This window comes from Camponotus floridanus, unplaced genomic scaffold (genome assembly GCF_003227725.1).
Source record: "Camponotus floridanus strain SB8 unplaced genomic scaffold, Cflo_v7.5 scaffold13, whole genome shotgun sequence".
Lineage (NCBI taxonomy): Eukaryota > Metazoa > Arthropoda > Insecta > Hymenoptera > Formicidae > Camponotus > Camponotus floridanus.
In genome coordinates, this window is record NW_020229248.1 from 880,484 (window position 1) to 893,376 (window position 12,893).

General features: G+C 34.3%; 1 protein-coding gene across 2 annotated transcripts in view; it reads right to left on the minus strand.

The window, feature by feature from the left end:
* Positions 1–5,544: 5,544 nt before the first annotated feature.
* The window catches only part of LOC105254219 (POU domain protein 2), a 124,023-nt gene continuing 116,674 nt past the window's right edge, over positions 5,545–12,893 (minus strand). The window contains exons 6-10 of one of the 2 annotated variants that reach the window (XM_025406018.1): positions 10,977–11,321; positions 8,387–8,449; positions 7,814–8,124; positions 7,241–7,537; positions 5,545–7,080 (exon numbers count right to left, since the gene is read on the minus strand). In XM_025406018.1, coding sequence (XP_025261803.1) covers positions 6,828–7,080; positions 7,241–7,537; positions 7,814–8,124; positions 8,387–8,449; positions 10,977–11,321 — 1,269 coding nt within the window. In that variant the 3' untranslated portion in view covers positions 5,545–6,827. The remainder of the gene's footprint in view (positions 7,081–7,240; positions 7,538–7,813; positions 8,125–8,386; positions 8,450–10,976; positions 11,322–12,893) is intronic. The other variant, XM_020028425.2, reaches the window with a different exon arrangement.

Genomic DNA, 12,893 nt, shown 5'->3' on the forward strand with positions numbered 1-12,893 from the left:
AGAAATAAATATTTCGAGATCCATCGTTTCATTACATGTAATTACATATTATTAATAAAATATGATTGATCATTAATTACGTTAAAAATATGATGATGCATCTTCATTCCCTCCTGAGCGACCAATCATTAAAAAATTATTTAATATTGTTAATGATTAAATCTCTTTATAACATGAAAGAGTTTATTTATAATAAAATATAAATAAATATTTAAAAAAGTTAATATAATTTAAAAAATTAATTTTAATAGATTTATAAAAATTAATAGAAAAAATTTATAAAAATTAATAGAAATCGAGTCATTTATAGCGAAATATATGGAAGTTTTAGATTCAATTAATTAATTGATCAATATATGGTACAATAATTAATTAATCAATATATGGTAAAATACTGTACTATCATCTATCGCTAAAAATAGAATTATTTTATCATTAATTAAAATCAAGAAACAAAAAAAATAGCTTTTGTTAATAAACTATGTTTTATATTAAATATTTTTGTGTTTTATGTTTTGTATTAAATATAAAGATTAAATAGTGTTGAGAAAAGACAACGTTAATTGATAAATAGTCTTATCCATTTTTTAAATACAATTTATCAAAAATCTACAATTTAATAAGTATGTGAAATAATTTATATTTTATTAATTAACGTGCTTATATATATTTTATTTATTTTTAATTTTTCTATTGATATTTACATTTTCTATTAATAATGTATAGTATATTATTACTTACCTTCAGAATAAAACAACAGTTCTTTAAACAAGAATTTAATTTCTATAAATAAAGAATTTAATGTAACTTGTATAAATAAAAAAATCGTGATTCTTTTAAAAACCTAATGTAAAGTTAAAAAAGATCATTTAAAATTTGTCTTCATATATGAATTAAAATCATCAGAAAATTGGGACAGCAGAGGTGATCTATGACCCAGTTTATTATACAATTACAATATTCTTCGCTAATCATACTGTGATAAATAATAATCGTAATAATCGTAGTATATCTAGATAACACGAACTATTTACGATTGATATGATTTTATTTATACACCATTCAACATTCTCACTCTTTATTTCTTTCTCTCTCTCTCATTTGCTCCGTTTCTCTTTCTCTTCCATAAAGATCATTCTTTCATCAAAAGATGAAAAATGATAGTCGCACAGACATGCATTATAGCAAGAAATTTGTCTAATTGTTACAGTCCGTCGACGGAAAGATTCGCAAATTGCGACATCGTCGTTCGTAATCGCTCTCATCAGACATGTATAGTCGATAATTCTTAGTACAAAATAGTCAAACGATTTCTCGTTCTCCTTTCAACGGGATTCTGCAATCGTCTCGACATTTTAAGAAACTGTCATACCGTGCTCTTCGCGTATATTACCCTTACACGATTATGTTATGTGTCTCGTGATAACGTGTTACACACATCGAACGTTAGTAAAACTTATGATAATCCTATAATTCTCCACGAAGACATCAAAAGATTGGATACTTTAAACGCGAAGATAAATAAAATGTCAAAAATGAGATAATTTATTAATTATACATATTATATATAATCACGCAATGTACTAAACAAAATCTCTCTTTCTTACTAGAAGAAAAGAATTTATAACAATTTATGTTTCATAATTTTCTCTAGATATTTTACTAAATAAAGAGAGGCAAAATTTCGTATTTATTAAAAGAGAAATTAGATATATTTATATTCTTGTGTAAAAAATTACATGTTAGCTGAGTTTTTCTCAATTGACATTTTTCACTATTTATGGTTTAAGGTATCCAAAGATGTATGTCTTACGTCGAGAATATAAATTCTTCTACGAGTAGTCGACTAATTGGTATACTCGGAGCATTGCAGCTTCGTTTTCTCCTAATTACTGAACATCTAAGATCGTCTTAAGCCAATTACTGTGTGGATAGAAATAAAAAGCAGATAATCGCATAGTTATTTTCGTTTATCTATTTGCTTCTAAATTTAATGTTTATTTCATAGAAGATAGATTTTACGAGAGTAACAAAATATTGTATTACTTAAATGTATTCAAATTGTCGTGCAAATAATTTCATTAATTTATAACTAATAATTGATATTGAGAGATATCAATCGACTATTGATATTGCTAGAAAGATTTAAATATTGATTCAGAATTAAAAATTGTTTTATCAGTGCATGTATCTTCTGCTTCTTATTCCGACCGATCATAAATTGGTTCTTATGCATGTATATGGCGTATCGAGTATTATTTATCTACTACTACAAATTGTATATATACAGGTAGTATATACACAGATGAGAAGATGATGGGACGGTAGGAGAAAAATACATTTTTATCACGCAACGATAAAGAACGCGCGGCGATCGAAATTAGGAAATAAGTATCTCATCGATACTAATTCACACGCCGATCTCTCTGTACCCTTCCTTTTTACACAAGAATTATACAAACTGAAATATGTAATTGCGAAGGGACTAAAGGAACGGGACTATACAGAAAATTAAAAATGGTAAAAAAAATGCTGATGTAACTGAAAGCTCTCTAGCATTTTTATTCTCAAATAATAAAAGTTAAAATATAATGAAATAATATAATAATAATAATAATAATAATAATTATATTAATGAATGTAACTAATACGGATCATCAGTAAAACGTCTATTCACTTGCGCATTATCGCATATCGAACGCATTATAATATCGAGCGAGCAATCGATCGACAATGATGCCGTAACGAGAAGAGGGGGAGTGGCCTCTTTATACGTTAATATTCTGTTAATTATCTACAAACACTCTCCTGACGAACAAAAGTGGAAAACCTTCTGCCCCTCTCTCTTTTTATTCAACTATCTCCTCTTCCTGATTGCCTTCTTGTGTCCTCTTTTCACTCATCGTCGTCCGCGTATCTACCAACAAATGTACGGTTTTAGAGACTCTTTTTATTCTCCTTTCTTTCCTCTCGTCTTACTATAATTCATCTCTCTGTTCGCGCGCATGTTTTTGTCGACGTTCTCGTTACAGCTTGGTCCACAACTCTGGGAGTTTAGGGAATTTAGAAATGAGATGAGGGATGAAATGAGTCGAAAGGGCATGCATTGCTCCTATATGATCTAACAGTTTGCACAAATTCTTCTTGTGAAGGAATTCTCTAAACGCGTTAACCATCCGGATTCTTTGAAATAATAAATGAAAAAGGAAAATTTATAATTAAAGCTCACATATGAAAATATTATTGTTAGAAGCTATTTTAGTGCGCAACATAATTATATACTGGCACAGTGTCGTGCAAATTGTTGGATCGACAATTCGCGCGCGCTTCCCTCATTTTGGAATTACATACAGATATGCAGAAAGTAAAGCATTGTTTGTGCAGATACGTAAAAATTCAATTTACACGACAAGCGACATTAACAATAGTAACACGTATCGTGTGATTACATAGTAATCTCAATCAATACAGACGATGATGATGATGATGATGATGACATGACCATGAGAATAATACATGTTGTTATTTCTTAAAGGTCCGCACGGATTTCCTATCTTATCATATTATATGTACAACGTCCGTTTATACATTTATGTATATATGTATATGCATACGCCGATGCATGCATAATTTATATACGCCGATATACTCATGTGACATTATAATTGTTAAAGGTATACATACATTTACGCAAATTCTGCACGTTGATAATGAAATCTATGTACATATGCATGGGATTTAGGAATAAGTATATGATCAGTATATCACGTTCGTTTCCTGATCTATAATCTAAAATCATAGCCCTTAATTAATCACCGAGAATCCACCGGAAGTAGCATCGATCTTAACGAGCGCGAAAATCGACAATTTTATCTAACTCACAGAAGAAACGTTTATACATCAAAAAATATATTAAAATACATTAAAAAACATATTTTAAAATACATATCTTATTGTATTTTCATAAAAAAAGAATTTCTTTTTTTTTCACTCCCTTTCTCTCTCTTAGCATAAAATATCGGAAAGATCCGAATCTTTTCTGCCTTCTGTGCCAATTTCATTGATATACACGAATATACGGCATATAATTCGCATATGTATAGTGTAAATAATTGTATATACATTACGTATTACTTAGGTACCGTGTTATCTACAATGTTACTAACTATCGCTCGCACGAAATATGTATTTCTCATTAACACACAAATATTCCCACGCGCGTCACGTCGCCTCCGAATTTTTTTACGAAATTCTACCGTTCTCGCAAATGTACACATTTATATATAATAGATCACACATTATATAATACTTATTGTACAGGCAATATACTTTGGCATGAATCATAACGTTTCGCGTATATCGATCGTGATTCGAATCGGAGTTCGGCACCGCGCGTGGACATCGCGATCCTCGGTACAACATTCGGTGGTCTTGAATTCACGTAGTATATACAGCCCTGTGACACAGATATGTACGATACGATGACAGACACGCCTACGTGTATATATATGTACAATTGTATTGTCGGACCTCGCCGCATTTTGCCATTGAGATGCACTGTAACCCTGCTTGCCAAAGATGTGCCATCGAATAAAATTATTTTTAAAATTATTTGAAAACTGTAGAAAAAGGAAATATATGATATTCTTTCTCTACTAGTGTGATTTAAATCATTCAATATCTTCACGAAGGTTCTTTGATGATAACAAAATACTAAAATATATATGAAATTATATCGCGAAAAGAAGTTTGTCAATCAATTTTTCCTTCAACAATCAGATAAAATGTGTCAGGGTATTCGATGATTTCCTAATTAATCTGACAATGTCGAAAATGATATCGATTTTAACGCAAATTATAATAATAGAAAACGCATAAGAAAAGAGATAATCAACAAATAAAGATCGCCACTTCACGGCTTTCGAAACATAATTATAGAGATGTGATCAAGTTCAATATATATTTATGAATTTATTTACGAACCGATTCAATTCAATATCATTTTATCCAGATATTATTTTATTGGAATCGTGAATTATAAAAATTATATATGTATGCATTTATATATCATTATTTAACATTATTGTAAAAATTTCATACATTTAAGTATGAGACAAATGTATAACAAATGATAATAGTATCAAAATATAACCGAAAGTTTATAAAAATATATTCGAATCTCTTATGGATATTTTAAATCAGTTTAAATTAATTTAACATTTAATTTCGACTCAAATTACATTTTTAAGTAATCATATAAGATTCGAATTTATGAAACTTTCGATTACATCATGATATTGTATTTTGCAAAACTTGTACTAGACTCAATTGCAGCATAAAAAATTGATTACATTTTGATGCTATTATATTTATATATTCTTATAATAGGTTTAGACATGCTGCAAATGCTAATCAGTACTACTTAATCCCATCTCTATATAACTGAAATATATCAGATATAATAATTCTATAAAAATTATATAGATTTATATTTATGGAAAGATATAGCATATAATTTGACATAATTTTATCAACACTGTGCAATTAAAAGATAAAAATGCAAAAGTTGTTAAGCCTTTTCTATTGCTACTTCTCGATTTATACTTTTACATCAGAATGTTTCGTTCGTAGAAAATTCGAATGTCATTTCTGTTCATATGTCGTTGAATAGCTTCAAACAATAGAATTGATTCTATTTGAGGAACTCTGCCAAAGTTATCAAAGAAATAGTAATAATTAATTTCTTATAACTGCCTAAAAGATTCGCGCACGCAATTGCATGCTCTAGTACACACCGATGCATCTTAAAATTGGTTGTTATCGACAATTATTTATGTAAAGAAATGATATAAAGGTCTTTCCATTTGATAAATGCTTAACATATAATATATATTATATATTAAATTATATAATATATTATATAATATAATATATCAATAATAATATATGTGGAACGGGAAATTGGCCACTTGCATATTATGCTTACGTCTTCATATAATTTTTTTACGACTTTTAATATGCATCAGTGTGCATCCTAAAGAAATTAGTGCGTCCGAAAGAACTCGCACACTTATAAAAAACTCCCTTATCAATTTCTGCTTTATTCAAAACGCAGCGTGTCTTCGTATACTTTTTATTAGATACTTATAACAAGTTCTGATTATTCAATGACCAATCGATTTATCTATTCTCTCACTTATATTATTTCGTTTAACTTTCATTTTTACATACTTACATTCTCACTAACACTCTCACTTACACATTCAGTCGCTTCTCAGCTTTATGTAAAACTGATTATTTATTTTGAATTCTCTTTCCTCTCTTTCACTCTCTCTCTCTTTTTGTGAACTCTTTATATGTCTTATATTATTATCGAATTTTAACTGATATCACCAAAATTGCAATTATCGATGATTCTCAATGGCTGTGATCTTGATTTAAAGTACAATCGTATTTTCATATTCTTTGCTTAACGGGATCGAGAGTTAATTTGTCTATTCTCGATTTCTTTTTTAATCTATTGGAATATAAATAAGATCTGAAAAGATAATTAAGAATAGACGAGCAATTCTTTTACTCAGTATCGAATAAAAAAATAAGAAGATCTAATTGTAGTTTAAATTTCGATTTGAATTATCCAATCTTTTGAAAATATTATTTCAACTACTAGCTTTAAAAAATCAAATTATGAGCTAATGATAAAATTCCGGTAGATTGCACAAGCGTCGTTGTTGTTGTTGTTGATGATGATGATGCTGTTGTTGCGGTGGATGTTGTTGATGATGCTGATGATAGAGAACGTCCCCTTGATGGGTCGCTTGCTGATGTCACTCGTGAGACTTGTTGTTCAGCGGATGATAGTTGCCGCCTGCCGAAGCAACCAAAGCCAGAGGCAAAGATGAATTCAAAGATGCCGGGTGAGGATGCGAATGGCCCATGCCGGAAGAATGCGTCGTAAGGGCCAAAGGACTACCGGACATGGAACTAGCGATAGAGGCGAACACCGAGGGCGCGGGCGACGTCATCGTTGGGCTACCCATCGCTGCTGTTGGCGGATTGATCCTCTTTTCTTTTTGCCTTCTGAAATATAAGTTATACATAAATTGCTCCTGTGAAAAAAATCAATGATATGAAATCAACAGAGAATCTACGAAATCTGATTATCTGATTATGAATTTGAGAAAGAAAAAAATATGGAGATTATGTCATAATTATATCCTAACAATATCAGTATTTTTACCTATTGCAGAACCATACGCGAACGACTTCTTTCTCCATCGCAAGACTATCCGCTAGTATAGTTATCTCTTCGGATGTAGGCTTCGGGTTTTGGATAAAAGCCTTTTCTAGAGCCACTCTTACGCTGGTCTCTATCGACGTCCTTTTCTTCCGCCGTCTGCCGATCGCTTCCGGTGTCGTAAGTGGATTCGATAGAGAATTGGGATTGTTCAAGGAATTATCGGCATCCTCCAGCCATTTTTGTAAGAGTGGCTTCAGCTTGCACATATTTTTGAAAGAAAGATTTAACGCTTCGAACCTGAAATGCGGAAGCATCGATTTTCATCTAATTAAAATCAATAATGTTATTAGATTAAATTAAAATTAATGTTATTTATTTTTCTTTTCATTTTCTATTTTTTAATTTTTTATTGTGTAAAAATATATGTTATATGTAATTCAAACAATATAAAAATAGTTATCTTAGTTGAAAAGCTCAGAAATATTCAGACGAGCTCTAAGTTTCTACGATTGCGTTATCTGAAAAAACTATTCTCATTTCATCGTGTAGTTTGAATTGAGAATATATATCTACCTGGAGATGGTAGTTTGCGAGAAGTCGTTGCCGTAGAGTTTGCCCATTGCGAGTCCAACGTCTCCTTGGGTGAAACCGAGCTTGATTCGCCTCTGTTTGAACGTTTTGGCGAATTGTTCGAGTTCCTCGAGATCCGTTGTCTCCTCTGGAGAGGGTTCTAACTTTACCGATTTTACTGCTGGCGGGGTGCTTGGCGGTGGTGGTGATCGTTGCGCCAAATTTCGCCCGACTAAACTACCACTGTTTTGAAGAGCCTGCTGCTTCTGCAGAGCTTGTAACTGTTGAGCTGCCTGAGCTACCGCTTGCTGCACCTGATAATATTTTAATTCTTTTTTTAGAAATTATAAATTAAAAGAAAATATATTCAAGTTATATATAATGATGAGGACTCACTCGCGATTATATGAAAATTTATAAACATGCGATTTAGTTGAAGAATATTTTCCTGAATATTTTGAATCTTTCATTTTTAGAGAAATTTTTTATTTAAATATAGTGAACAATCTGCGTGTTTTCATTCGCGAAATCACAGGGATCAACAATGCCCGGACACGATTCTGCCTTACATCGTACCTGCATGGACTGTGAGCGCGGATGACTCGGTCTTGTTGGATAGCCACCGCTCTGCAACAGCCCCTGCAAGACGTCGACGACCATTGGTGAAAATCAACATAATGGTCATCTATGTTCCGTTTTTACTCGTAATGAACATTTTTGGTTCTTTCACGAATCTCGCGAATACATAGCTATTTATATTCAATTTTGCCTCCGTCAGCCTTGAATGAAGATAAATGTCTTAGTGTTTTCATGTTGAAATGCGCGGCACGTGTCGGACTCGTGTGCACAGGTACGAGAAAGAATATGTATAATTCCAAGGGTTGAATCTGTCTGATCGATTATCTTCACCCTTTCCTTAGGGACGTGATGCTCGATTATGAGAATGAGGGGCTCGCGTCGCGAGTACGAATCGGAAAGGGTTCGGGGGTTGGTCGCGTGTCGCCGGCATACAAGCAGCTAGTTTATGCGCGCATTGTGGCCGCGAAGACACCCTACGGAAACGCCTCGAGTTGAGCCACGTGCGGGATCAATCGCGACAGGTTATCGTCTAACAGCACAAGGCATCCTTTTACTTTTAAACAAGACTGATCTTAGATAACGTGATTATATATTTTTGCATAATAATAATAATTGATAAAAAGGGCTAACGTTTACACGAGTTGTTATTAGTTAAACGTAAAAAAATGCGAGTAAACAAAAATAATACATATAAAATATAGTATTTCTTCGATTTTAATTTATCTTCGAGATTCCGTCAAAAATTATACTTATTACGTTATATATAACAACTTTCAAAATTATTCCATAATTATTCAGATCTGAAGAAATGAAAATTGATTTACACGTTATGTTAAACGATACTATGAAATCTTCTCTATTAAGGATTAAAGTCGAAGGAGGTGATCTCCGAATGAAGAAATTAAATGTCTGTTGCGGCAGATAAGCCACAAAGGTCTTCACGTGGCGCGCACACGTAACCGCTCGCGAAAGGGTTGGAAGAGGCAGGTTGTACTCGGCAAAACGGTTCCCCGAGTGAAGAAGGTCGTGTGCCCTTCTTAATGCTTCGCATGAATAAAAAAAAAGAGGAACACGCGGAGCGAGAATCCTCCCATATAGCTTAGGAGGAGAAGAAGCGGGACGAGAAAAAGGAAACATCCTGGCCACGTGTGAGGTAACAAAAGGCACCCCGTGGCAAGGTGCCGAAGGGCCCTGGGCCCACCTTGTGGCACCGTGCGGTATCTTCCAAAGAAGAGAGAGGGAGAGAGAAAGGAGACGGGGAAGATCTAGGGGCCAACAGGCCCTACGCGCAAATATGCGTGTACATGTGCGTGCACAATAAATGTATAATACATGAAGAACGCGGCTGCCCATTAAGTGTGCTAAAGCTCGAAGTCGTTTTGTTGATTTTTCCCGGAGACTATATAGTTGCACGCGCACGTCGTGACGGATTTTCTATAGGCATTTTTTTTTTCGTAAATGCAGAGCCTGATCCATTCAAATCGTTCGCGAGAAGGGCCGCATGGATGAAGAGAGGACAAGGGGGAGGAAAGGAGGGGGAGAGAAAGAGAGAGAACGCATCCAGGAAGCAGGATCGTTTTTCAACGTATCCCCGGATATCGTAGATCGATTCCTCCTCCTTCTTCTGTCGATTCGAAAGATCCGACGAACAAATAGTGAGAAAATCGTGAAACGCTCTTTTCATCCGAGAAATGCGTGCTGCAAGACGACTGATAAATATGTCGCTTCTTTTTCGACGATCAAGCGCGTCTTAAGGCATGCTTGAAATGTGATATTTATCGAGGAACATCAGGAAATCTCTTTGTCCTTTTTCCGGAAATGTCTTCAATTATTACTCGTTTTTTAAGTTTTTTATATCGTCATTACAGCTTTGATGATATATTAAAGATTTAAGTATCTTAAAATTCATATTCAGATTGTTTTAATCATATCTCCTTTTCATTCTTTCATGTTTAATTTATGATTAAGACTACTTTAACTTAGTATTTTTACATATTACACTTTTGTGTTGTCCAACAATAAAAAGGCTAAACAATCTGACTAAATATCAGGCAAAGAAGCTTCCAGCCGAAAAGGCCGCCAGGACTATCTCAATGACTACTCGCGAAGAGACTTTAATGCGGCGTAATGGAGCGCAAAGTACAGTCTTGATGTGGTTGTAAGTTGGCGCTTTTGCATCGGGTATGCGAACGCGAGACTAAACGAAGAGGCAGCACCCCGGCCTCCTTTGTGCCGTCGCCAAGCCGGCTATCTCGACGTCGAATCGCGAGAGTGCCGTCCGCGAAAGAATAAGACGTTCGCTCTCGCCGGATCTACACCGATCAGATAGCACGGCCGGATTGGGACTGAATTGTCGTTTCTTCGACGATACGCGCCGATCGGCTTCGATTTAGCCGATAGAATTGCGATATTGTAATGTGCGATTCAAATGGATAAGATAACTCGATACAGACTAGTGTTATCGGTAGTGTGTTATATCCATGTCAACAATATGATATGGAAATCAGAAATACAATATAATATTCTTCAAAACTCTCTTTTAGCCTCTCTTTTAGCCTCTATCAGAGAGCGAATTTCATAAACTCACCGAATTTTGCAAGAAGAACTGCGTCTGCGCCGGAAGCTGCCCCGCCGCCGGATTGGCTTGAAACATGGCGAGTTGTTGCAGCAACGATTGTTGCTGTTGCAGCGTCGAGGCGAACGCTTGGATGTCTTGAGGCGATCTCAATGTCCCGAGAGAGCTGTGCATGAGCAATTGTTGGCCAACCAATTGAGCGGCCAACGCTGCCTGCGAGTTACTATTGTTCTGCTGGCTAGATGTGTGTTGTTGTTGCTGTTGATTTCCCGTAAGCTGGCTGCTGACTACAGAACTCGGTGGAGACGCGCTGCCGCTGGTACCGCTACTGCTATTCCGTTGCGAGATATCCGTGACCTGAGTAACATCGTCAAATTAAATTTTCGTCAATAAGTCTTACAATAAGTGCGAGTGAAAATTTATAACAAGTGTGTATTTCAAGACTTTTATTATCGCAGCGTGTGCTTTTAACACATCTGCAACTCGCGAGTACATTTTCCAGTGTTAAAAGTCAAGATTACGAATCTTACGATCAGCCAAATGATATGCCGACGACTCTTGACATTCTACAATTGAATGCTTTATCGCTTCAGATTATCAAGTCTTTGACTACTCCCTCCTTCGAAATGCGGCCTACGACGCATTTCACACTGTAATGTGGCACCGAGAACACGAAGAATCAGCCGAGAGCCACGCGAAGAGGGCCACCCTCCCTAATATTACAGAGTAAATTCGCCGTCGAACAAAGCCGTGTTTACACTCGGCCAGGTCAGGATATTGGTCACTACGGTCCATCCTGCGCTCTTTTGTGTTTTATAAAACCTACTCTCCCTACGTGTCGTCGTCCCTTCTTGTCGTTCATCTCGCTAGTGGCTTCCTTTATTTATTTGTCAAATATTGATCGCGAGCGCTTTTTACGCCCGTCAAGAGGGAGAGAGAGAGAGAGCGACCCGTAAGAAAGAAAAAAATCGGAGACACGACCGGGACGTTCCTCTCGAAAGAAAGCATGCCGGATATTACGTTCGCAAATGGGATTGGTACCGTTGTTGATACATTTAAGCAACGCACACAAGGCCCATATGATAATACGTCATATGACAAAGCAAGCTTTCGTTAAAATGAGTAGAGAAAATACCATTCAAGTTGAATCATTGAAGAAAGTTATTTTTTGCAAACATTATTGGCGAATTAAATTAAAAAAAAAACATTAGTTAGCAACAACTAAATAACTAAAATGTTCGATTAGAATAAAATGAAATTTATATTTATGGTAAATTCCTATAGACACAGATGTACATAATATTTTCTACATAAAAAGAAGAGTATATAAATATATTTATTATAATTTATTTGAAAAATGTTTAGTAGATAAAATTGTTTTTATTTCTAAAAATTTAATTAAAAATTATATCGTTATCATCTTTAATATTTGCTTATAAAAAATTTTGCGTCTAAATTTCTCTATTTTCTTATGTTTTACAGCAACGGCGACGGTTATTTACGATGATTATTCACTTGGCTGTAAATATTCCTTATTAATTTTGAAACAACGTGTATCATATTGAACGTCGATATTAATAGAACTGTTGTGACACACGATTCTCGAAAGCAAAAAGAGTAACTAATTTCGCGCGTATTATCTAAACAGCTGTAGCTTCGCGCACGCAAGATGACGTGCAAACTATTTACAAACAAATTATAGTCATATATATTTTGCTCGCGGCATTAAAAGTTGAGCCTCTTTTCAACACTCTTCATGTGTCAGAAATGATAATCATTAACATACAGTGTGACTGCATGACAAAGTGTTTCCATTTCATAATTCTCTTTTAATAGAAAATTCGCAAATCCATAAAATATTGATAAAAAGTATTGACAAAATTAAATAAAGATATACAGTCTTGAGGTTCTCGCAAAATAAGATTGACA